Below are 26744 nucleotides of genomic sequence, written 5' to 3'. Positions count from 1 at the left end.
GTAGGTGGCGCTCCGGTGACTGGTGTCTAGGGATAACTGCTAAGTGGTTACCCTGCTGGCCGCTGGCAGGAATCAACATGGATGGAAACAAGAGTGAGGCGGAGGAGCCCGGCCCCATCAGCGGGGAGCTCTGGCAAGAGCGCATGTCTGGCGCCATAAGAAGCGGGGATCCCGGACAGATGGGCCTGACCTGACTCCATCCACACTGTTTCTGCGGAGTTTGGGAGGGGTGAGCGTGCTCACGGCAATGGCAAGAAGCTGCTTTCCAGAGCCGGGTCCGAGGTCAAGGTAGAACCAGCAGGAGCCACGCTGACAAGTCAAGGAATTTGTGGTCTCCGTGGGCTCCCTTATCATCAAGATGGGAGCCGGCAGGTCAGGAGAGGCCAACTCCGGGAGAAGGTGGACCGGACTCCCTGGACCACTGTTGAGACAGAGGTGCCCATACAACTCCAGTTAGAGGCAGTGACAGCCTCCAGCCTGCCTGCTGCTGACTTCTCTCCTCCAATCGTTCTTCAGCATCATATTTTTTTTTTTTATCAGTTGCAAAAACGCTTGCCAGATTCATTCCCCTGCAGCGTGATTTTTTTTAATGCCCTGGGAGCCTTATATTTTCTGCAGCCTGATAATTGCTACCTGGATAAAAGGGATCAGGGAAAAGAGGATATAAAGAGAGAGAACGTGGAGAAAATTAACCCAGGTACTCTCAAGGCTTCAGAACATTTTCAGGTGAATTCCAAGCATTCGTGTTTTGAATGTGAACGGAAGAATATTTTAAATTTATCGCAATTGTAAAATATTCTGGGTTGCTTATTTAAAAGGCTAGCTCTAAAGACATTCTTGGCACTGACTTCATTCCACGGGCCAAAAACCTAAGGCGGCCTTAAAATATTCGTATGGTGCACGGCTATGATTGGCATCTTTCAAACCTCTCAGAAGAAGGCAACAGTCACCATTAGCCTCGTGAAATAAATATACATAAAGAATGTTGGTGCCAGGTAAGGCATCGGTGTCCTTCCACACCCGTGCCCTTTTCTACAGATGTGGGGAAACTGAGGCCCAGGGGTTTAAGTGGTCTGCCCAAGGTCACAAATCTGGTGTATAAACCTGGGGCTCCTGATGTAGTCCCTTCATCATTTTTCTGTAAGGAAGAATTACAGCAGTTAGGTGTGTACCGTTTTGGAAAATACCAGAGACACAAAGTTCTGAGTTTATGTGACAAGTAAGTGGGATGCCCATTTCATTATGAAGGAATTTTATATTCTATAAAGACATTTAGAAGACATCAGGAAAACTTTGGGGTTTAACCATCCTAAAAGCCATTTTTATTTAATTTTATGATATTCATCCCGCCTCCCTGAATTACTAAGTTTAACTCAAATCATGAATTTGAATTTTTTTATAAAGATCTAATTCGTATATACTTGCTATCTCCTGAACTGAGCTGACTTACCTTTATATATATATATATATACACACCAGACAGAACTAAAGTTTAAAAAGAAAAAAAATCCAAGTGAAAGCTTATCTGGGGGAACCAAGCCTATATTTTTCTAAGAGCTTTGGACCAGAAACTTAAAATGTTCTCCCAACTTGTATTTCATTCAATTCTAGACTTTGATTTCATTTTTTAAATTTTGAGACTCTTTTCAGAATTTCATAGCACTGTAATACTTCGTAATTAGTTCTAACCTTGAAGTACTAACAGCTAGAATCGACTCTTTAAATCAGGTGATGATCTTAGTACGGTCTGAGATGCTTTTCACATACACTCAGGGAAACTTCGCTTCTAAAAACCTGCCATGACTCAACTCTCCCAATCTCACCTGTGTCCTTCCGTCGACACTGGATGACCCGCTGGAGGGAAGCCCTTACCCTGTAAGGCATCTCTTAATTGACATGTTTTTCCTGATGGTAGGTTGATCACGCCCTGTACACACTGATCCCATGAATCATGGACATTGACAGCGTGAATGTCCACACACGTATCACTCTAAATTTAATACTTTAGAAAAACAAACAACTTGAGGATAAAATTAATAGAGTATAAACCATTACTCTTCCTTTCTGTTTTTTTCTTTATGAATAAATATTCTAGGACAGTAATTTAAAAATTATAGACATGCTTTTTTTAATGCAGAGAATTGCCAAGTTGGCGTCTTATCTGAGCAGGTGCTAAATGAATTAGCAAGAAGACAGCCTAGATAGTATCCTGGCCTGTGACTGGTTCTCCAATTGGGTAGAAGGAATACTTGGTTTTATCTTTAAATGTCAAGGAAAAAAGCAGTGACTGCCTAGTATTAGGACAGGATCCCAGTATTGAGTTTTAATTACTAATTCTACCCAGTGACTCTAGGTGTGAGCAGATCCATGAATGGAAATCAGACGGGCTTAAGACTTAGCCAAATAACAGAAAAAGCGGAAGGAAGCCAAAGACAGGAAAGTGTATCAGAAACAACACATTACTATTAAATCATAGAGTGGTGGTCTGAAAATCAGGGAGTGCGCCGAGAGGAGAAGCAGATAGGGTTCTCCTTGTCTGAATGGCACGCAGACAAACAGCTTTGAAGAACAACCATCTAGTGATAGCAATTAGGAGAACATGGAAAATTTATCAGCCTTGACATAGTAACAGCATTTACGCGATACCACTGGGAATGTGGTTCCATGTAAATAAATTTTCCATATAACTCGTCAAGAGTCAGCACTTCAGTGTGGCAATTGGTGGGCATCTTTCTAAAATAGACTTTGCTGCTTTTTAAGCAATGCTATGAAGTAGTGTGATGTGGAGAAAATCATACCGGTCTAGAGGTCTAAAGCCCAAGGTCCAGGTCTGACACTCTCCCTGTTATCATCCCCCCACACGCACCCTGAGGCATGGGAGGGGCTCAGCCCCTGTGCTTTGCCGCTGGGTTGAGTCAGAGGCCTCGCTCTGACTCTGAAGTTCATTTTTACAACCTGGCCTTTTTTTGGTGGGTGATTAGAGAGTTTGCATGACGGCGTCAGGAGCATTCCCGCAGTGTGAGCCTTCAGGGTGTGGGAGCTGTAGCCCCGGGTTGAGACTGGACCGTCTGTGCTTCTCCACACTGGCAGCCATCCTGTCTTCCCCAAGCCCGTGGGCCCCCTCCTCTCCGAATGGCCTCTCCCCATTCCTGTTTGCCCTGGGCTTTCAAACCTAGAGCACGGGTGTCTGAGTGGGAACCCCAGTCTGCCTTTGGGGGGATGGCCTCCAAAAGCTCCGTGTGACTGAGTCAGAGGCCCTTTCCACGTGATGGCTGGGCCTTGGCTTTTGGTGGAATAATGGAGGTCGCAGGATGCGTGACGTGTAGATTGGTGGTGTTATGATGTCGCACGTACGAGCTGGAAAGTGCTGTTGCTCCGGTTGTTGATCGGCCTTGTGTCAGGCGACCCCAGCTCACAAGAAGGAAGTTCACGTGGGTTTGATCCAGGACCTCAACATAGAAACCACTGCGCACACGTTTGTGGGTGATGGTCTCCAGACCACGTTGGGCAAACGTGTGCCAGTCGAAGGCAATTTTTTTTTAAATTTTATTTTAATTTATTTATTTGATAGAGATCACAAGTAGGCAGAGAGGCAGGCTCCCTGCTGAGCAGAGAGCCTGATGCCGTGCTCGATCCCAGGACCCTGGGATCACGACCCGAGCTGAAGGAAGAGGCTTTAAACCACTGAGCCACCCAGGCGCCCCCCGAAGGCAATTTTTGAGGGTGAAACCAGCATTTCTCACTGAAAGTGGGGGACAGTGTGATATAGCAGAGAAGCACGGAAATATGTAAGTGTACAAGTGCCCAGAGTGTGATTGGAAGGACTCGACCCCACCAGGCAGGTGTTAGCCCCTAGAGAGGAGGATAAGGGCCATGTAAGGGCACCAGGATTGGGGCAGTGGGTCCAGGAGGGCTGCAATATTTTTCTTAAGATTTTATTTATTGAGAGAGAGACAGAGAGCAGGGAGGGGCAAAGGGAGAGGGAGAAAGAATCTGAAGCAGACTCCACACTGAGCGCAGAGCCTGATGCGGGGCGCGATCCCACGACTGCAAGATCACAGGCTGAGCCGAATCCAAGAGTCAGACACTCAATGGACTGAGCCACCCAGGCGCCCCTGTTTTAGTTTTTAAGTAGTGAATGGGTTTATTTATGATTTTCTTTCTTTTTTTTTTCTAGATTTTTTTTTATTTATTTATTTGACAGACAGAGATCACAAGTAGGCAGAGAGGCAGGCTGAGAGGAGGAAGCAGGCTCCCTGCTGAGCAAGGAGCCCAATGTGGGGCTCAATCCCAGGACCCCAAGATCATGACCTGAGCCGTAGGCAGAGGCTTAACCCACTGAGGCACCCACGTGCCCCAATCTATGATTTCCTTAATGAAAATTTAACTTCATAGCCAACGGCTTTGTTCCGCCGTCCCCAGCGGTCGCTCAGCGGAGGGGTGGCTCGCTTCTGACTGTGGCGGGAGGCTGTGGGGTGAGTGGACGGAGCGTGGTGAGCACGACCCGCCTCCGGCAGGCGCTGGGTAGGTTCCAGTCATCCATGCACAGCTCCGCCGTCACCTGTCCCAGGTTCTGAGGTGTCCAGGCCCGGTCACGCCTTCAGCTAGTCAGCCTCAGATACTGGAAGCTCCCGCAGCCAAGGGGGAGTGGTGCCTGAAAACTCAGAATGCTGACATCAGTTCAGGGTGGTTCTGCCTCCAGAGAGGTCAGGCCCGTGCCTGTGTCTTTGCCAAGTGAGTGAAACAATAAGGTTTTTGGATTTCGGAACCGCTGAGACTCTGGAATCATGACTACGGGATCGTGGACCTTCTAACCATCCGAACTCTATTTGGAGACGGCCTCAGCACGATCCGTCGTCTGCTCAGGGCGAGAGGCCTGTGCACCTGTGATCCTCAGCAGAGGAGAGACGAGGCATCTGCCTGGCAGGGCCCCTCCTTCCCCCTCACTTGCCTGCCGGGTGGGGTTTAGGACCAGAGCAGCTGGAGTGCAGTTTGGCCCGCATCCTCTGGCAGAAGCCCTGGGGCTCACGGAACCACCTGGCTTGGAGCAATCCCAGCCTCAACATCTCTGTAGTCGTGGGTTCAAATCCGGCTCTGCCACTCGAGAGCTGTGTCCTCTGGGCCAGGTACTTGTGCTTCCTTTGCCTCAGCTTCCCCACCTGCACAAGAGGGATAATGATACCACTGCCCCATAACGAGCTTGAAAGAATTAAATCCTTCTAGCTTTCGAAATTCCTGCTCGGCTCCTGTGGGCTGAGGCAAGCCTCTGGCCCCGTGGCCACTTCCTCTTCCCGGAGCCACAGCCACAGGCCACTGTGAAACTACCTCCCAGAGAAGCCTCTGTGGCCTTCATGCCTGGTTACCTGTCATGGTTGCAGAAGTCACCCCTGAGGTCACTTTCTTACCAGCTGCCGACGCGGCCACCGGCTGCCTCCTATGCTCTTTTCTTTTTGTTGAAAATGATCAATTTCTCTAAGGTTCATCTACAATCCTCCTAGGTCCTGGGCTGTTGGTCAGATTTTTAATTTGCATGGTGCTACTCCATTATGTACTTGTCAGAAGAGAGATCGTTAGGCTTCCGTAATGTGGCCACTCTGCACATTACCCGAATTAGAAAGCCATCGCTGGGCTTTCTCCGAGGCCGGTAGTCCAGCAAGTGCTTTATGGCTTTGTCGTAAATGTCAGTAAGTGGTGGGCATCATAAAACTTCATCCTTCCCTACAGGCACCCTTTGGGCTCAGGCCGTTCTGGAACCCCTGAGGGGGCAGCGCTAGAACCATGTGACCCAAGCTGCTGTCACCTGTGCACCCTCTGGGCTGTGCGCGTGAGTTTCCTTAACCACACTCCCCGGGTTAGGGATGTGGACTCGATGAGTCCGACTGCCTGCATGCAGTTAAGCTCTGCTAATTAACAGCTCTGGCATCTAGACAACGTACTCGAACTTTCTGTGCCTGATTGTTCTCATCTGTAAAATGGGAGTGATACCACAACCCGTCACAAGCTGGAAAGTATTCAGTACGTGGGAAACGTGCACAAGAGGGCCCGGTGGTTGTAAATCCAGTTCTGGGGAAGGCAGTTCGCGATGCTCTTGGCCACCAGAAGTGGGGCTGGGTGGCTAATGGGAGTCGGCCCTTATTCTTGTGTCCAAGTCTTCTGGGAGAGCACCCTGTCATCAGTGCAGTTCCTTCTGGTCGGGTGGCCACAGCTCATTAGACTCCCTGGAGCTCGGGAGCCTCCAATGCCTGGGCCCTGCCTCTCTCCCTCTTTTCCTCTCTTCTCAGCTCACACCCAGCATCCCCGTTCTACCCACTTGCAGCCCCCCAGACACATGCTGCCTCATGGCCCTGTGCCTCTTCTCGGGGTCCTGTCCCCAAACACGCCCCATGGTGTGCACCTGCTCGTCTCCCAAGAAGCCCAAGCATACCGCCACCCTACAAAGTCTCCCCAGCACCCCTTCTTACAACGGCCCACTCTAGTTCTTGGCCCCAGTGTGTCCCATACTGTACAGACTTCTCTCTGGGTCACTTGTAAATCACGTGTGTTTTCTTCCTTTAGTAGTCTGCCTATTTACTATAGAGATTCCCTCTTACACTGGAGGACTTTAGCTTGAGGTCAGTGATGTGGCCACGTGGGACGCCTCAACGCATATTGGATAAAAATAATTTGGGGACAGAATGTCTGAGCTCCAGAAGAGGCCCGCACCCACTTCTTAAATCCGAAGATCGTGGCGTGCCTTTGCAAACGGTGCTGTCCTTGAACCCTCTTCTACAAGCTTTGCAGTTCTCAAAGATCCTCTAGGAAGAGACTTGCTCGTTGTCATTTCTCATAAGGGCTGTTTATTTTTCCGTATCGATTTTTAGTTATCTGAAGTCTGGTGTTTTGAGGCACGATTTGGGGGCGACAGAAATGAGTGATAGAGGGTGACAAGGCCATCATGAGTAGGGCGTCTCTGAGACCCGCGAGCCCATGTGCCCCCACACCACACAGCACCCTGGTCTCCATTTGTGGCTCTGAAACCTGGGAGGAGGAGCCTCTTCTCCTGAAGGACCAGGGCTGTGTGGGTCCTGGAAGGATTTAACGCCTAGATTGATGGGATTTCAGTGGCCAAATTTTGGCTTTTTCTGCAAAGTGCAGGGCTTTCCCTTGAAGACAAAGTGACATCAACTAGACATCACTTTGTAGTTCCCTGGAACTGCCACTCACCTCCCATTCGAGGGCTCAGAACTGTTCACAGAGCCTGTCATGACAGTTGTCCCCACCTAGCCCCACTCTGTCGGCAAAGCTTCGGGTAAACAGAGGAAGAGGACCTCAGCTTGCGGGGGGCCATGAAAACCCGTGTTCTGGTGGATGATGTTCCTTGCTTGTTTACTTGCTCTGTGCCAGCAGTGCTGGGCACCTGGGGATCCTGGTCCCCCAGAGGTGGAGGTGAGCTGCACGTCTCCTAGCTTCTGCCTCCCCAGCTCTGGGCCCTGTTCTTCGTGCATCGCGCTCCATTATGGTATTGACTTTCAAATTCCGTTTCCTGCTGTGGAGTTTGGTCCATAAACATTTGATGTAAATTATGGTAAATTACTTTTAAAAGGACCCAAACTTTCTCCTGCTGTAGACCATATTTTACTTTACTTTACTTCAGAGACCACCTGCAAAACATCTTGTGCTATCAGAGGACTATATGAGCTGGTTTTCTGAGATGCCTTTTAAAAAGATTCTCCCCAAGTGGCTAAGTATATTGGACCACCTGGCTAAGTATATTGGACAGTGCCTGGCTGAGGAAGGCAACAGCTCTGTGCTGGTGTTGGCAATGGGGCGCCCTGTCAAAAGGGCACCCCGAAGTCCAGGCAGCTCACAGGTCCATTATTGAGGCCACAGTAGTGGAGCCTCCTTGGGCCCAGTAGTCAAGGGCCGTGGCAGATGGCCTGCCACAGTGGGGCTGTCCTATGGGGCATCTGGAAATTGGGGATGCTTCTGGGCTGGCCTGGGGCTCTCTATCCAGCCTCTCCAGTGTTGTTTATAGAAGCACCTCCCATCCACCCCGGAGTGTCCTGCCATTGCCCAATGGTGTGATGAGCGCACAGCAGTGCGGCTGCTCCGAATGGCCGCTGCCAGGAGGGCTCCGCCCAAATAGGACCTAAAATCTGCCGTTAGAGGAGCAGCGGAACCCACCTCTCAGTGCTCAGTAACTTGATCAGACCGTTTAGAGAAAGTACAACACAGAAGATGAGCTTGATTTCATAGTTGTGTGTGGGATCCTGCATGAGCAAATGGAAGATTCACAGTGGGGCTTCTGGAATACTTTAATTAGAGGCTCTCCGGATCCCGCAGGGCTGCCAGGGTTAGCTGTAGTGCTAACTTCTTAGCAACATCAGTCAGGACTCCTTGATACTATGTAACTGACACTGCGATCACTAGAGCCCAGGCTGGATGGAACAACTTGTGCTTCCCTCCCTGTTAGGGGTGCCCTCTCGCCTCTTGGAAAGTTCAGAGGGAACATGACCATACCTGTTCCTGCACGAGTTGCCCGGGGGTGCTCGGGCACGTGGCAGTTGAGGGGTTAACCAGAGACCTCGCCGGTCCGCAAAGTCTAGAATGGTGATTAATATTGGCCAGAAAAATTGGGCTGACCCCCTGCTCCAACCAGGCACCCTGTTCTCTTTGATCGACTTGTAAATACTGTCATAAAAGTAAGCTGACAAAATGCACTGAGAGTAAAACGCTGGTGGTTTTTTAGTTTTTTGGGTTTTTTTAAACTGGGACTCCTCACAAGATCTCGTCCTAACACAAACAAGGACTTTGTTGCTAATAAAACTTGAGACCTGCTGTGTTCTGTGGTCTCATCTCAGAGAGATGGAGCATGCAGTTAGCGGGAAGATGAAAATAATTCTATCGGTAAGTCCTGTGAAAGCCTTCAAACGTTTGAAAACTGAAGGTAACTGGTTGCTCATGTCGGGCATTTTTTAAAAACTTAATCCTTCTATTAATATTTGGTCTTTGTGACAAAATAGAACAGAAGCAGCCCTTCAACAAACTGCTTAAACCTGCTGAAGAGATTCATAGTTAGGGACAAGTTTACACTGATTTCTTGACACGATGGGTAGGATTGTTGTTCCCATCTGCCACATTTTGAAAATCGTTGTTTTTATACTTTCTCAAAAAAATTTAGACCCCTTCACCTGCCCATAGTTTCGCTTCTCTGACTCGGCTCATGACAGCCCTGAGCAGTCACTGGCCTCCACTTCCCATGGGTGGAAACTGAATGCTACCATCTGTGAAGCTTCCCAGCCCAGGACAGTGGCTATGGTTTTTTGTTTTTCTGGTTTTTGTAATGATTTTATTTATTTGCTTGTCAGAGAGAGAGAGCACAAGAAGGGGGAGTGGCAGACAGAGGGAGAAGCAGGCTCCCCCGCCAAGCAAGGAGCCCGACGCGGGGCTCGATCCCAGGGCCAGGGATCATGACCTGAGCTGAAGGCAGACACTTAACAGACTGAGCCGCCCAGGCGCCCCGAGGCTGTGTGTTTTGATGCCCTACAGAACCGAAGACCTTCACCCATTTCCCTTTGTGTCTTTGAAGGGTCTTCCCCGAGTCCCTGCGGTGGCTGATGGCTACCCAGCAGTTTGAGGCCGCCAAGAAGCTCATCCTGCACTTCACGCAGAAGAACTGCATGAACCCCGAGAGTGACATCAAAGGTGTGATGCCTGGTGAGTTGCGCTCACTTCGCCTCACAACCCCACCCCAATCGGGAGAGGTGCCCCCGTCCCAGACAAAGAGTCCGCACGATCTTACCAAGCAGCTGCCTTCGCCGTTGAAGTTTCCATCCCGGTTGGTCTGCAGCTGGACCGGGAATGTGACAGGAATTAAACTCTGTCCGCCTTCCAGGTGTTGGATTCAAGTCTAAGGCGCCGTGGTGCCCCACCTAGCCTGTCCAGACCCAGACGTGAGGCACAAGCCTAATGCATACCTCGTCATCTGGGAATATTTGGGAAGGGCCCAGCCTGAGTCTGGTCCACAGCCAAGCCTGCCAGCCAGGTTTATATACCCGCAGAGCCCTGGCATGGGATGACCTTGGTCCACAATGCCTCTGTCTTCCCAGGGTGGACCTTCAGGGATGTCACTGTCTGTTTCTGTCATGACCTCTTTTTGGGGCACCTAAAGAAGTAGGAAAGTGAAGTCTTTCTGTAGAGTAGTTCAGATCCATTTTATTATTTATATTATTAGTTTTTAAGATTTTATTTCCATTCAAGTTAGTTAACATACTATGTATTACTCGTTTCGGGGGTCGGAACCATCAAACATGTGTGTATCAAGAGCGTCACCAGAAGCTAGATCGGGGCTTTCAGGCTGGGGATCTGTCAGTATCACCAGGAAGTTGTTAAAAATCCATGTTCCCGCCGCCCTCCCTTGTACTCAGAGATTCTGCTCCAGCAGATTTGGAGTAAGTTCTGAGAAATTGCACCGTTAATAAGCACTGGAAGAAGCTCTGCTGAACACGCCCTTCAAAGGTCCCAGGAAAGCCAACCCCAGGCTCTGACCCACGGCAACAACCCACCAGTACTGTTATTATAAATGTCCCAGGAAAATACTCTGTGGGCCCTGCCCAAGAGAGACTATGTGCATCCCCCACCCCCCACCATAATCTGGAATTCTGTCCAACAGATATTTACTAAATGCCCACGGTGTACCAGGCACTGCTCTAGAGCAGAAGGAAACCAGCGAAGCCTTGTTTCTTCCGTGCAGCTTACAGGCAAGCAGGGGAAGGCACACAGGAAACAATGGAATGTACGGTCCATCAGGAGAGATGCATGCTGTCAGAAAATTCCGCAGAGCGGAGAGATAGAGGGTGGTGGCGAGGGCTCACAGACACCTGGGGGAGCCGGGCTCCAAGGACAGAGGTGAGCAGAGACCTAACCGAGGTAGGAGAATAAACACGTCACAGCTCCATTCACAACAGGGAAGGAACACAGCGGGAAAATCACGCTAGCCAGGAAGGGCTTCTGGAACCGTCTGTCCCGTGGTTCCTAGGCAGGCTTTTCAGCAGACTGCTGATTCAGACCTAGGGTTCACAGTCAATAGAAGTCCCCAGATGCTGCTGCTTGACCAGGATGGCGTCCGTGTCCTGGCCTGGACCCCGTCCTGGGAGATGGGCACAGCAAGGCTGGGCTGCCCCCACCTGTGGGGCTGGCGTGGTCTGCCTGGCACCCGGCACAGGCTGAAGGCCTCAGGAAGCCTGGAGCCCTTGCTTTACTGGAATAAAGAAGCCCATGAGCCAGGTCTGCTTTTCATGAAGAGTACTGAGTGCCAGTGCTGTGCAAAGGGGCACCTGGGTTCCTTTTTATCCAATGACAATGAGAATAGGATGATATTCACATGGTGCTTGTATGTCAATCACTTTCCCAAATGATTTGCAAATACTAACTTAATATTTAATACTAAGTGCTTTATATGTATTCACTCAGAATACTTCACAACAGCCTTATGAGAGAGGTACTGTAATTATCTTGAATTGCGGATGAGGAGACTGAGGCACAGAGAGGTGAATTATCTAGGTGAAGGTCACACAGCTAGTGAGTAGTTGAGCTGGGACTTGAACTCCGGAAGTCCAGCAGAAGCAGCTCCACTCTGCTGCTCTGCGAGAGGAGGAGGAGCTCACAGACAGAGACATCACTGTCACTGGAGAGAACAGGCATTGAATTAACTTCCCCTTTGGGGGCCATTGTTTGCTCATTTCAGAAAGTCCACACCATCTTCCCAAACTTCTCCCAGCCCCGTTCATTAGCTGGTTAATGCTCTTAAGTCCTACAGTATAATCTGTTTCTGGTGTTTCCCTAATGGAATCACTGCATTCCATTTCTTTCTGGTTAAAATACTGTCTGGGAAAATCTTGTTTTCTCAATTCTAATTATACTGCTTCATTTTCCTCCTATTTTTGGAAAGTGGTAGGAAATCTTTTTTCCTTTCTTTGCTTCTGATATTTGTGGCAGTCCCTGCAGAAGGCTGACACGTGGGACATTGCCCGCCCCGGGAGGGTGGTCATGGCCCTCACTGCTAGGGACACACGGTTCGCATCTGTCTCAGACCTTTGCTCACTCCCCTCTGTCAAACGCTTTGCCAGTGTCAGGGGAAGGCAGGTGTCCTGTTCATCGGAATTGGCCACTTCCAACTTTCAGAGAATGCTTTCTTCTGCTTGGAATCTTCTTCCCAACACCTCATCTCATCCACCTACCAATCCCTGTCCCTTATCTGGTCTACCTGCCTTGTCTCCCTCTCGCTGCCCCTCCCCTCACACCACCTGCTCGGAAATCCCTCAGCAGCCTCCCAGGGCTAGATCCCCATGACCTTCAGTGAAGCCGCTCCGGGACCCTGTCTCACAGGGTCTACTTGCCTCTCAAAGACTCTGCAGCCTGCATTAGGCTCTCAGAATGCACCTCAGGCCTCCCCTCTGCAGGGCCGTCCCCACCCCAGGTCTTCCTGGGAGACACACTGCACCCGCATTCGCTTCTTGCCAGAGCCTTGGTGAGGTCAATCATCACATCACCCACGTTTGACAAATGGGGCAGCAGGGCCCAGACAGGCTAAGTGTTGGGGAGCACTGCTGCCTGCTGCTGATGTCCCTCCATGTGGAAGGAACAAGCCCCGTGCAGGGAGCGGGTGTCCTCTGTCCTCAGGCATCAGGCCCTCTCTGGGCAGCGTCCCCCGAGAAGTCCGGCCGGCCCAGCATTGGTGGGATGGGAGATGGCGAGTCCCCCCATCAGGCCCCCGTGGGGCTTCACTCAGCCCTTTTTCGTGATTGAGCTTGGATTCTGCCCTCTCCTGCCCCGCTTTGTCTGGTCAGTCTGGTCAGAAACCGAGGTGAGAAGGAGATCTGTGCATCCAGCCACCACCGCGTCCCCGGGGTTAGGTCACTTGCCCAGCCCCACCACTAGCAAGTGAGGACATGGAGGCTGGCCTGGCCAGCTGACTCCAGCGCCTGCTGCTAACCCCACAAAGTGCTGACTCCTCCTCCCCCGGGCTTCAGGCCAGCAGCGGCCACGTGCCATGACAGGCAAGTACAGAGGTCAGCGCTGCTGGGTCACTTGTCAAAATGTGGGGTAGATTTTAAAGAGGGAGCTATCTGAGGTGACTTTGATAAGATCCCTGGAGGCGTTCTCCGAGGCTTGCTCTGGAACCACTGATCCTAATGGCCAGGTGCCAGCATCACTAAAGCCCCACCTAGGGGGGAGGGGCAGCACGGAAGAGACAGCAGGTGCTTTCTGGGCTTCTGAGCTCGGGCTCCTCCTGGGCTCCCGGCCTCAGAGCTGCTGCCTTGGAGCCTGTAGGGCGTGCTTTTTGGAATGGTTCCGGCAGCCAAGGGGGCTGCAGCTCCTCCTCGTGCTCCTCCTCCATCTCCTCCTGCCCCTCCTCCTGCTTCTCCTCCTGCCCCTCCTCCCGCTACTGCTGCTCCTCCTCCTCCTGCCCCTCCTACTCCTCCTCGTGCTCCTCCTCCTCCTCCTCCGGCTCTTCCTGCTCCTTTTCTTCCTCCTCCTGCTGCTCCTCTGCCTGCCCCTGCTCCTCTTCCTCCTCCTCCTGCTCCTCCTCCTGCTGCTGCTCCTCCAGCTACTCCTCCTGCTACTGCTGCTCCTCCTCCGGCTCCTCTTTCTCCTGCTGCTCCACCTCCTCCCGCTACAGTTGCTTCTCTTCCTCGTGCTCCTGCTCCTCTTCCTTCTCCCCTTCTTCTCTTTTTCCGTTTCCATAACGGGTGTTTCTCCAGCGTCCGCAGGAATGTGTTAGCAGTGCGCACAAGTATAAGAGCAAAGCCAGTTGCTCTCACCCCACTCCCAACAAATGCAGATATTGTCTCTGTGTTTTCCCTGCATCTCTGAGGCTTGAGTGACCCGCCACTGCCTTCTCCTTGCTCTGTGCTGTCCTGGAGAAGCATGGTTGGCCCCTCCCCTGGATCTCTTCAGTCTGTTGAGGTCATGACTGCTGTGTGTCTGCAGGGACACGTCTCCTTCTGCAGCTGGTGGGGCAGGGGGGGATGCCAGAACCACCTGGGTCAGCCATAGCACCGGCCAGAAAGGGTGCCTGCTCACCAGGTCTATGCGGGGCTGCACCCGCTTCCTTTGTTTGGTCCTTGTAACGATGCTCCAAGACGGGGCACTGCCCCACTTACCAGCCGAGGAACAGAGGCCCAGAGCAGCTTTCCCAAGGAAGCTCAACAAAAACAATGAGCCCTGGGATCCTGCCAGGTGTGTCAGACCCCTTGCTGCATCACAGGTGACGCTGTGACCTGACATGTGCCAGGGGGTGGGGGGGTGGGGACAGGGCACGACAGGGGGTCAGAAAGCTTGGGAAGAGAGTGAGGGAGAGGAAATGCTTCTAACAGTCCCATCCTTGGTGCTTCAGAGTCTGACCAATTCTCATCCCCTCTGTACTCCTGTGCAGCCACGTCCAAGGACTCGAGGACATCCCTGCTTTCGGTCTGATGACCGGAGAGATGGAAAAAGTCCTCTGATGGTTCTTACGACTCAGAGCTGGGGGCTTTTGTCCCAGAGACACAGACTTCATGCTGAGGAAGTTTTATGTTGTGGTTAATAGGCCAGTGATGTGTATAACAGAAACAACATATCAATAGCCCCAGACAGGTTAATTTCATTCTGTTTAGAATAATGCAGTTACCTCTGTAGATTGTGGTCAGTTCTGTAGACCTTGGGCTCTCCAGTTTAATGTTATTTAAAAAAACAACAGCAACAACAAAACCCACCACTCAGGTCAGTCAGAGTTGCTGTGGTTTCTTTAAACATCTGTTTCAGACAATAATGTATTAGCAATTAGGTGTGGGCCACGTTACAAAAAAAAAAAAATTTAACTTATATGAACATTCTAACAGCCATTTTCTTCTTGGGCTATTTCAATGGTGAACAAGTGTGGCTACTGTAGTTGATTCCTAATGAGTTTGATTTTTTTTTTTTTTAAGATTTTATTTATTTGAGAGAGAGAAAGTGTGAGCCAGGGTGGTGGGGGAGAGGGAGAAGCAGAGAGATAGGAAGAAGCAGACTCACCACCGAGCAGGAAGCCCACCATGGGGTTCGATCCCAGCACCCCGGGATCATGACCTGAGCCGAAGGCAGATGGTTAACCAACTGAGCCAGCCAGGTATACCCCTCCTGCCCCCCACCCCCTGCTGATAACTTTTATAACAGTGAAGATACTCAGACCATTTGATCAAACTGGTTAACAGTAACCATACTATTTCCATGTTCTTTAAAAGTTTTGTAGTATTTTAATCAAGGGGAAAGGATGTTTGTAAATCAAATTAGCCTATGTTTGCAGAGGGGAAAATAAAGGTTCAGAAGACCTTGGGAGCTGGGGGGAACCCATGGATAGACAGCTGAAGTGCTAGCTGTTCTGGCTTGTGCACAGACCTCAATTTTGCATTTAATAGGGGAAGGAAGAAAGTTCTGGAAACTCAGGTGGCATGGCATCGCTCAGACATCAAAAGACTTTTCCTTCTCCCTTCAATGCCCCAGCTGGTGACACTGATCCCCCCTCTTTAAAAAAAAAAAAAAAAAAAAAAGTTTAAATAAGTAACTATTAAGTCCTCATGGCTAAGCTACATATTTTCCTTCCAAACTAATAAGGTTTGTGTCCCTTCGGCCATGGGATGGCAGGGAGGAGGTATAAGAGGAGAGTTGAAGTGGGGACGTCCAGGGGTGGGAATGGCCCTAAGGAATACCAGAGAGCACTTCAGTAGCTCAGTCCCCTTTGCATACGCTGCTCTAGGGTCTCTCCTGAGGCAGTTCTCTTTCTTCCAAGCTTGGAAGCCTTCCTCAGTAGACTGGACCTTCCCACACATACTGCTGCTTTTGGTTGGTTGGTTTGGTTTTCTTAGTCAACTTATTTTGGACTATTTTTAGGTTTACAGAAAAGTCGCAAACCTAGTACAGAATTTCTGAATCCCCTGCACTCCGTGTCCCCTATTGTTAACGTATTACCATAGGACCTTTGTCTCACTTGAGAAACTGCCACTGGTATGGCATGGCTAACTGACCCCAGCCTCTCCCTGGATGTCACCAGTCTCTCCATTAATGACTTCCTGTCCCAGGATCCCATCCAGGATCACACTTCATGGTGACGCCTCCCTAGTCTCCTTGGGTCTGTGCCTTATTTCTCGTGGCCTTGACCGTCTTGAGGAGCACCAGCCACCCAACAGTGGGTCAGGTCTCCTTTTCCTTTTTGAGCTCAAGAGTAGAGAATGACTCCCTGAGGACCCACAGGGAGGGGCCTCGGAGGCTGAATGTGGGACATTTCTGCTCACAGAAGCACAGGGAGACCTTGAAGGCTGGGGCATTTCCTTGTTTTGACCTTCCCTGTGAAAGTGCTACGTCAACACCCAGGCTTCCGCAAACCGCTTAACCCTGTGAATGTGGGGTTGGAGTCCGTTGGGAGTCCGTTCAGAACGGCTTTCAGAGCTAGTCTGAGCCTCACGAAAAACTCTTTTTCATAACCTTGGAGTTGGTCACATCACTGAGCAAAACACTGTCTGTCTTGCTCAGGTTGCAAAGAATTTTGTTCACTAAGACGTACACATACACATGTGTGCATACGCTTATGTCTGCCCTTCTGTGCACATGTGTGCACTCACGCGTGTAGTTCTCTTTTGGATATCACTGCCCATGAAGTTAGGGAGCTTGCGCTTCTCCTGGCCTCTGTGCAGCGGGTGAGGCAGACAGATCAGACCCTAGACGGGAAGGAACCGTTTATTTTCACATGGCCAGAACCTGACCGGTGCCTCCGTAACCTAGAATGTCACTGAGTTTTGAGCTCAGGCAGAGCGGAGTGAGTCTGCCCTGATGGCTTATTTGTGCGGATCCTGTCTCTCTGGCGAGAAAGGTTTTACAGTGGCAAGGGACACAGATGGCGTGCCGTGGCTCCCTTCTGGCCCCACGAGGAAATTTGAAGTACAATGCTAGTGTCTCTGTGGACACGTTTTCTAACCTGAGGGCCAGACCCTGTCTCCTGGCTTAAAGAAAAAAAAAATTGTTTCCCTTGTCATGATGCCCACGTCTGGGAACGTGTGTGAGGTCGCCTGTCCGGGGTCCTGCCGAGAGGTCACAGGCTCTCTTTCCCTGCAGAGCTGGAGAAGGAGCTTTCCCGGAGGCCCAGGAAGGTCTGCATCGTGAAAGTGGTGGGAACCCGGAACCTGTGGAAAAACATCGTGGTCCTGTGTGTGAACTCGTGAGTCGCAAGAGGGACACGGAGAGGGGAGGTGCCAGGGAGAGGCTGGGAAGGAGAGGGGCTGGAGGAGAGGGCAGTGGGGCCCTCCTCCTCCCATAGCTAGATCCTGAATTACAGCCACGGGGGGCCCTTTGGCCAGCCCGAAGAGCTTTGTTCTTTACCAAGAGGCCCTGGGTTGAGCCCCAGTATCAGTGTTACCAAGAAGGTCTTTCTCATTTTGACCCACAGCTTAATAACCCCACCCTTCCCTGACCACACAAGGTGGCCTTCACTCAGGGTCAGAGGTCACCTAAGGTGCGGTGGGGTGTTAACCCCCATTTCGTGTTAGAGGCTATGGTGGAGGGGGGCAGTTTCGCACTCAGCTGTGAAAGGCCTCAGGACTGCTGTCCCGGAAAGAGGCCCGTGGTCAAGGCTCTGGTCCAACCGTCCCCATGGCTATTTCTATCAAAGTAGCACCATTTAATCGGTTCTCAATATTGGGGTTCCTACTTATACCCTTGTCCTACATGCAGCGGGACAGAGGCCCTAGGCACACAGTGGGTCAGAGCTGGAGCCCTGATGCCTCAGCCTCCCCGCTCACAGCCAGCTCCAGACCCAGCCACCATGCCACTGTCCAGTCTCAGACAGACACTAGCTAGTTAGGCTAATGGGACCATTAAAAATGGAATGACTTCTCCAACTTTTAGTTCAGGGGAAAAAACACAAATTATGACATAAAGGAGATGGCAAGTTTCCATTTTAATGCTGCTTCTTTGGGGGAAGGGGGATGCCTCTCTCTGACCTTGTTCCCTACTGTGGTCAGAAGACTGCCTTCCTACCAGAACAAAAAGGTAGATTTCCCTGAGACCTCGGTAGGCTAAGCAGCAGAGAAAGTCATCTGGGATCCCCAGAGAGGAACCAAATCTCACCAGTTGCTCGATGATAAAAGGACGGCACCAGCAGGCCCTCTGCCGAGGATTTCCCACATGGAAATGAGTTCATTTGGCAAACGGCAGCCTCCTCCGACAGGGGCAGGGGTCTGTTGCCCGTTGACCTTGACGCATCCTCATGGTGTGATAAAAGCACTTTGATTTCCCCAAAGCACGGAAGAGGGGTTGGGAGAGAAGGAAATTTTTAGCTCTGGGATGGCTGCCGAGGGCTGACATCACCAATGAGCTCTCACGGCTGCCCTCATGGGGCGCGTGCACCTGCAGCCTCCCGTGGTGGTGGGGTGGGGGGCCCCGGTGCGTTCAGAATCCCGTTTCCTAGACTGGACTTCTGCCTCCGGCGATCCGGACACACATGTGCCAGCAGGCTTATAGGATTCTCTGGGGGAAGGAAAAAAAGAGGCTTGACCCAGGGCAAAGGAAGGGGAAGAGTGTAAGTTAAGAATGGACACGAGTCTCCAAGACCAGACGTCTTCACCTGGCCTGACTTCTACAGCTTTCCCAGGGCGTGTGTGTCAGTAGCAGCAGGGTTAAGTCGGTAGTTCTCCGGACGCATCCCCAAGTTTGCAGGACCCTGAGTGCTGAAGGAAGAGCTGAGGCCCAGACAGGCAGGATGTCTTTGAAGTTGTCACCTGTCCGCTCGGTAGACTGGTACAAGCTGCTTACCCTCCTTAGGCCTTTTTGCCCATCTGTGAAATGGGTCTGACAGGAGCTCCTAGGTGCCCACATGGGATGAAGTGAGTTGAGGCGTGGGGAGTGCTTTGTCATGGTGGATTTGTTGGCTGGTGTTCGAACAGAAGGCCTCGCTGCTTGTGTGGCCCTGTTCTTCTGCTAAAGGGAAGGTGAAGGAGAGCGAGCCCCCCCACCAAGAGGGGCCTGCTCTGGTCATGTCTCTGAAGTCCCTCTGCCTTGCGCCCGGTCGTGCACTCGCTCATGGCGAGCACATGTCTTCCGGGACATGCTGAGCTGCCGCTCTGTGTCCTGGTCACTGAGCCTTCCTGCCTTTGTCCGCCGGCCCACCGCCCCCTCGGCCGTGCATCTCCCCACAGGCTGACGGGCTACGGGATCCACCACTGCTTTGCCCGGAGCATGATGGGCCACGAGGTGAAGGTGCCGCTCCTGGAGAATTTCTATGCCGACTACTACACCGTGGCAAGCATCGCCCTGGCGTCCTGCCTGGCCATGTGCTTGGTGGTCAGGCTCCTGGGGCGCAGGGGCGGGCTGCTGCTCTTCATGATTCTCACCGCCCTGGCCTCGCTTCTGCAGCTTGGGCTCCTCAACCGTGAGTGGGTCTGGGGAGTGGATGGGCCGGTGGGGGGGCATGGGGGAGGAGAGCTGGCCCGTGACCAAAGCGTATTGGACAGAGCTGGGTGAGACTGGAGGGAAGTTTTCTGTGACCTGAGCTGTTATTCCAGAATCAACAGCTTGAGGAAAGTGCCTTGGGAAGGACTGGAATGGCCATGGTGACGGCCCTCGATGGAGTGCCCTGTGCTTCCCCCTCACCCCCCTCCCCCGGCCTGGGACTGGAACTGGGAGCCTTCCTGGCTACAAGTCATTCCCTGCATGGGAGGCCCACTGAGTCCTGGTGGGCAAGACTTCATGGAGGGCCAGGCTGTGTCTTTGTCATAGGTCACGTGGGGAGAAGAACAATGCACTCTTTCATGGGACAACAGGGGGCCGTTTGACACCCTTGAACTGGAATACTGCTTTTCAGCAGCTCCTCCCAAGTTTATTAGCTTGTCTTTAGGCCAGAGATTTCCTCAGTAAATGCTAAAAATAACACAGAAAAACTAGGGAATCCATGAGGCATACTTGACACGGCGCCTCGTGCATGGAAATAGCACCAGGCGTCCCTCTGACCGGCCCAGAGCGAGACCCAGAAGAGCCGGGCACGGAGCTCCCTGGGCAGGCTGGGCCCCTGCGGGGAACAGAGGCCACAGATCACTCCCCTCCTCACAAAGAGAGCCCACCTGAGGGCTGGGACTTGGACTCGAGGCCTGTCCAGGTGCAGCACAGACCAGAGCTCCTGACCAAACAGAAAGCCTTCTCCTGCTCCAAGGTAGGAAAGTCAGTGTCCGGAATAGAAGAAAAAGAAAAAAACTCAAAACTTTCTCAACCTCATTGTGCAAACTGGATTAAAGAACAGCTCCTTTCAGCCTCGGGAGCAATTTCCCATGCACGTTCCCATGCATTCTGCCTCTTGCTGGGAGACAGGTCTTATTTTCAGCTGTGACAAATAAGGAAACAGAGAAGTGGTGTCTGTCCCCTGGCGGGGGCCGCCCAAGCTACCCTTCCAGGGAGCCCTGTGCAAGCTCCTGAGCCTTGGGTGCAGGGAGGAGCAGCCCCTTGGGGGTGTCACAGGTGCCCTCCTTGTCCCTGAGCAGGAAAGCTCCAGGAACTAGGTGCACAGGAGAAGCCGTGAGCCTCAGGGCTCAGAGCACACGCAAATGTCACCTGACAGGTCTGCCCCCGCGGTCCTTGCTGCTCCCTGCGGCACAGACCGGCAGTGACTCGGGGAGAATTGTTCACAATGAAATTAATCCTGCAGCTAGAGGTCTAGAGGAGCTGCTGGGGTCTCTGTCCTGAAGAGTTCCATTTCCCCCCACATCTGGAAGCCAGGCCGTGTCCAGGGGCTCTGTTGCCCGCAGGTCTCTGCATCCTTCTAACAGCTGGCCCGCAGCAGGTGTTGGCCCTGCTCCCCATGGGCCTGGCGGGGGGGCAGGGGCCAATCCAGGCTGGAAGGGAGGTCACGGAGAAGCCAGTCACACGGAAAAGCAGGGTACCGGCTTCATGCCTAACAGGCTTTCTTTCCCCCCTCTCTACGCACTGTCTTCACCCGCGTCCGCATGGGGGCGTCACTTCCGGGGCCGCAGTGATTGGGAAGTACAGCCAGCATCCAGACTCAGGTAGGTCCCGAGGCCCGCGCCGTGCACTTGATCACTTTTAATTGCACCCAAGCGGGCCTTTTCGTCAAGACTCACAGACTGTGGTTTCCTCCCTTCTCTCCCCTTATCCTTCAAGAGTTGCAGCTGAAGTTGGCCGTAGGTTGGACACTATAAGCATACATTTGTATTCTCTACTCCCTCTTGCCTCTAGAAAGAGCACCTCGTTTCTCAGCCTGTGCCTGGCTTGCACGCATGGCCTCCCCCAACCCCACCCAACCCCCGCTCTGGCCTCGGCAGTCAGTCAGCCCGGAGCCCTGCTGCAGCCAGTCTTAGGGACGGTGCCTGGGTGACATGAGAAACCCCCAGGGAGTGCCGGACATCCTGCTGCCTGTGCCGCCAGGGGAAGTTGCTGTCCCCCTTTGTCCATCACAGCAGCTGGCTGCTCTCGGCCACGGGGATGGCATTGCTGCTGGTCGCACGTGCCTAGCCTGCTCCGAGCCCGTGCTGCTGGGACTGTCTGCTCTGAGGTCCCCTGGGTTCAGGATATGCTTTGCAGGGAACTGGGCTGTGCCCCAAATGTACGACCCCAACCGCATGCCCGTGCTCTGTGCTAGACGCTGCCTGGGTGTGCGGTCAGACTCTGGTGCCATTGGCGGGGTGCTCAGATGGGTTGAGCAGTGTCCCTCCAGGCCATAAATTCTTCTGTTGAGTTATTGGAGTTTTTGTTCTCTTCAGTCCAACCTGGCATACCCTGTCCTGTGCTTTGGATGGGTCGAACCTAAGGCCAGGGTAGCCAGAGCTCTCTGGAGGCGGAGGCCTTGTTCCTCCAGAGGCTGGGATAGAAGGGACATTGCTAGAGTCCCAGGGGAGACCGCCAGCCTCCCCTCAGCCAGGCACGGCTTGTGGCCTCTGGAATCTGGAATCTGCGTGAGCTCCAGCATTCCTGGCCCACAGGCAATCACGGGAACCCCCAACAAAGTCTTCTACCAAGAAGGTCTGACCCGTTACACCTAGAAGTGCTCCTCAGTCTCCAGAGGGAACTGAGTGCCCCATGCTGCACCCCAAACTGAGAAGGGGGAAGGGGAAGACCCTTCGTGTGGGCCTAGTCCCTCCCCCATCCCTTGTCCCGCTGCTGTCTCTGCACCGCCCTCCCACCACCTGCCTTGCCAGCCTCCTTTTCCCTTCCCTTCTGCCCGCCCCCTCACTGTCTCCCTCCAATTCTCCTTCAGGTATGAGTGATAGTGTCAAGGACAAATTCTCCATCACGTTTTCCATCGTGGGCATGTTCGCCTCCCACGCGGTGGGAAGCCTCAGTGTATTCTTCTGTGCCGAGATCACCCCCACGGTAATCAGGTAGGTCACGGGAGGGGCCCCACCTGGACCTTCTCCCTAGGACTCAGGAGAGGGCTGGGTGTGGAGCGAGGCTCCTGTGGAATGAACCAGCATCAGTTGTGTCCTGCCCTGGCCTCCGGACCAGGGCGCAGCATGCGTGCCGGGCATGTCCGGCCTTCAGCTGGCGAGCTTTGCCTTGACTCTGAGGCAGCTGAGAGTCAGCTGAGAGCTTGACCCCGGGGTTCCGTCCAGGCAAGGAGCCAGAGGAGCAGGGAGCAGGGAACTTTTCAGGGTGCAGAAAGCCCTGTACGGTTCCATCTGAAAGGGAGTGTTACCTGGGGCTTAACTACTCTTGTCTTAGTTCACGGAGTAAGGTCTGATCCTTTCTTGGTGCCAGTCCCAGATAGTGGTACCTGGCTGGTACCTACCCTTTGATGTTACTAAGATTACAGCGTAATAAAAGGGTTTGCCTTCAGTTAAAAGGGCATCACGTAACTACGGAATCATGTCATTTTCCTGGTAATTACTGTTTGTGACTTACAGAAGGTCTCACTGTGATTGACATCACACTGAACTTGGCATGGGAATATCATTAGCATTGCTAACACACATGGTTTTTGAACATATAAACTGTGAATAAATTAGGCAGTTATTCAGCTGTGAAAGCAAACCCAGAAGTCAGCATGACGACACCCGTCCACCCTGACTTTCCCACACGGACAGACAAGAGAGCCCAGTACAGGTCAAGGCGGGACTCGTGCAGACTAATTATTTTAGACCCTCGGGTGCTGGGAAGGTCTTTGGGCAAAGGCAGGTAGGTTCATGGACTTTCTTCCCACATTTCCAGGAGTCATGCTGACAAGAGAAATTTCACATGACCTCATTTTGCTTCATTCTCCCAGATTTTTACAATGCGCGTCAAGTCTGAAGGCTACTCAGTGCCTGTGGAATAAGATGCCAAGGGATGGTATTTATAAGAAAAAAAGCAATTAAATGCCAAGTAATTCACCCTATACCGACCCTCTCCTAGGCCGAAGGGAAGAAAAAAGCCTGAACCTTATTTCATGCTCAAGGCTGCAAAATGTCTCAAGCAGACAGCATCTCCCTCCGTGTCTTTTCTTTACCTAGTTAAAATTTCCTTCCTTGGCCAAAGCATCCAGCAAAGAGGGTTCTTTCATTAAAGCAGAAGTCAAGGTCAGATCTCTGGCTTTCCCGCTGGTCTCCCCATAGAGTGGCATTATTGTGGACCTTTCTCTGGGGGCGGCCACCACTTAACTGTGCTGGTGGTGGACCTCATTAGTCATTGTTAGATTTTGCTTAACAAGCTAAACAGAAGGAAATGCACTATCCTCTTTCTCTTTGATGCAGACCTGCCAAGATCATTTGGGGATAGAAATTCAACAAATACATTCTTCGATTTGGCTGGCCAAGATGACACACTAGAAAAAATATTTGACCTTTGGTGCTGTTTTTGTACTCGGAGAGGGATGAAAGGAAATCGAGGCCAACGGGGGGTCTCCAGCAAGGAGGGAAGGGGTCCTGGAGTCACTCCTGCACCCCTCCCCTTCAGCGGCCTGGCTCTTTCTTGCAGACACACTCTGGGACAGTTCCTGCAGAGTCCCCAGGACAGAAACTGACCTTCCTCCCCTCCCCCTCCTTCACACAGCTGAATCCCAGATAAACGAGGGTGAGAGGCTTGGGGTGTGCGAGCTTTCTCTTTTACTCACTGAAGTGTAACTGACATACAATATTCCATGAGCTTCATTTTTCTTAATACGAAATGAACCTTTTTCTACAAGCCTGTTATTAAAAACATCCCTCCTGACCCAGAACCAGTAGCCCAGGGGAAGATGCCTGGAATCACTAACGAGTAGCAAATAGGAGGATGAGAACTTTTTCGTACAGAGGCTCGTGGAAATCCATTGTCCAGGAATGACACACTCACTAGGGTCTGATGAATGTATTCATCGTGTTGCGAGATCCCATCCAGACTCTCTGTTGCAGAGAAGTGCTTTCCTCCCACCCAGGCCTGGTTTGGATGGCGTCACTGGCAACACGCCCTCCCTCCATTTGCTTCCTGAGGCTTCAGGACTCGGGTGCCTCTGCAGGCTGATGGGGAGGACCCTGGGTCTGCAGCAGCTCTGCCCTTGGGGTTAGTTAGAAGTGGCCCCGGGGCCTGGTTCATCTAGAAGCAGTGGGTGTTTTTTTGGTGCAGGACCATCTTTTCTCTGCAGTGTCCATCTGGGAGCCCGTGAGGACATCACCTACCTCCTCACCCTTCAGCAAAGTTCAGAGATGAGGCAGATGCCCGTGATCACAAGCCCGTTTCATTGTCCGGCAGCTCCACACAGGCTCCCTCCGAGCCCCTAGGCCTTGGCTGTTAATGCTCTGGTCTGAGCTCAGCTACTCCTTCCTGATTATCTTCTACTTCCTCTCCTTTGCACTGTCCTACTCCTTTCTCTAGAAACTTCTTTCTTGGAATTTGCCTTCTCTGAGAACTTCCTTCTGAGTGATTCCTCCCTATTCATGCCTCAGGACTAAGAACCTGGGCCCTGCTGTCCTCCCTTCTAAAGGTGCCTCAGGCACAGGCACCAAGGACAAAGATGGCCTATGTAATGGGACATGTGGAGTCTACTTAACTTTTTAAAGATTTGTGTCTTAAGTATATATATATATATATATATATATATATATATATATATATATATTATATATATTATATACATCACACACACACACACACACACACACACACACACACACACCAACAACAAATGCTAAGGTCAAGGAGCCACAGTACGCAGGCTTGGTGTTCCACAGCAGGACAAAAAGCAAAGCATAGAGAATGTGGCCTCGAGCCTCAGATTTGGATCTGGGCGTGAGAGCAGGTGGCTGTGTGTGTGACCGCAGAGGTCACTTTCCTCCGTGTGGCCTTAGGCAAGTCCTTCAGCCGGACTTTATCTCTTTGCCCTAACACAAGACAAGTTATGACTGACGGCCTTGTCACATACAGGGTAGTGATGCTGGGGGGAGAAGGAGTCTGTCGAGAGGATCCAGCCTCAGTGATGAAAATGGATATTATTAATTATTCCTACCCGAGTATTTTTGGCAGTTACATTATTTCTGTAAAACTGGCACAAATATTTGTTAATCCTTGACTTCACAGAAATGGAGTCAAGAAAAATTAAGTAAAACAGAAGAGGAAGTGAGAAATGGGAGGTTTGTTCTGTTTAAACACAAGATGCTCGGTATTCCCATGTTTAAAGGAATGATTTGAAGATTCTGGAATTCTTAATTTAAGCTTACCACTTCTAATAGTAAGTCTGCCTGTGTATCGGCTTTTATATCCTTAATTTAGATATTATTACTAGTGAAATAAAGATATCCGGTGGATATTAAAATTTTCTGTGCTCCTCATGCACAGGGAGGCAAAATTTGCCTGTAAATTTTTTATCTGTAAATTGAGCCGGCTGCCTGCTCTGATATTTACACGTGGGTACATGCTGCCCTCTAGTGACAGTCTAAAGAAAAGCAGGACATACACAGAGTGCATTTTAGGGGAGGAAAGAAAGGTAAGCACTTGAGAGCCAAACACAAAATAAGGACTCCATTCTCCAAACAGAGATTTCAAAAAGACAACACAAAGCCAAGAATGGTATACCAAATTCTTTCAAAGGTGTTCCTAACCTTACTGAATAATTTCAAGGTATTCTTGACAGAAAAGCAAACAGAAAATTGCTTTTGTGAAAAAAACACATAAAGAAATATGCATATTATATATGCACACGTATGTAGACTGAGTCTTATTTATACACATACACACGCGCGCGCAGATACTTACGTGAGCTGTCTAATCCTACCATAAATATATTTGACATGAATTATTAATGTATTATTTTGGCTTTATGACACGAGACTTTGTCCCATGCTGACTTCTGCCGCCTTGACCGTGACTGTTTGCACCCTTCTCCATGGGTCCGTGGAACCTCCCATCCTGTAAGTTAACTCACGTGTGGACTTCATATGCACTGAGCAAGGTTAGTCTCCCTCTGCTTTTCAGTGCCGTCCACATGTAGTGACAGGAAGGTCCCATGGAAATCCAGAAGGTTGCAGAGAAAAGGATGTCTTACTGGTAGTAAGGGCCCCAAGGAAACACATCCATTAACCCTGGCATCCGTCTGTCCCTCGCTACATCTTGCGGCTTCTCAAGTGGCCAGAATGACCGAAAAGACAAAGGGGCTATTTTAGGTTGTCCGTATTCTTGGTTCCCATCCCATCACTCTTCCTGATGGTCATCTATTTTTAACCCGCCCCATTCATTCGGGTGAGCTGACCTTCCTACCTAGGAAGCCAGCATAATCCGTAAGCATCCAATATTTATTAAGCATAAAT

At 51.2% G+C, this 26744-nt stretch overlaps 1 protein-coding gene across 1 annotated transcript in view; it reads left to right on the top strand.

The window, feature by feature from the left end:
* The window catches only part of LOC111156660 (solute carrier family 22 member 23), a 170687-nt gene that overhangs the window by 132798 nt on the left and 11145 nt on the right, over window positions 1-26744 (top strand). Inside the window, exons 5-9 of the mRNA XM_022517689.1 lie at window positions 9569-9696; window positions 17107-17209; window positions 19185-19417; window positions 21009-21041; window positions 22250-22373. Of these exons, the coding sequence (XP_022373397.1) occupies window positions 9569-9696; window positions 17107-17209; window positions 19185-19417; window positions 21009-21041; window positions 22250-22373 (621 nt within the window). The remainder of the gene's footprint in view (window positions 1-9568; window positions 9697-17106; window positions 17210-19184; window positions 19418-21008; window positions 21042-22249; window positions 22374-26744) is intronic.

The sequence above is a fragment of the Enhydra lutris genome, unplaced genomic scaffold, assembly GCF_002288905.1.
Source record: "Enhydra lutris kenyoni isolate GAN:26980312 unplaced genomic scaffold, ASM228890v2 scaffoldscaffold48, whole genome shotgun sequence".
NCBI classification, from domain to species: Eukaryota; Metazoa; Chordata; class Mammalia; order Carnivora; family Mustelidae; genus Enhydra; species Enhydra lutris.
This window is presented reverse-complemented; position numbering and strand designations above follow the sequence as displayed.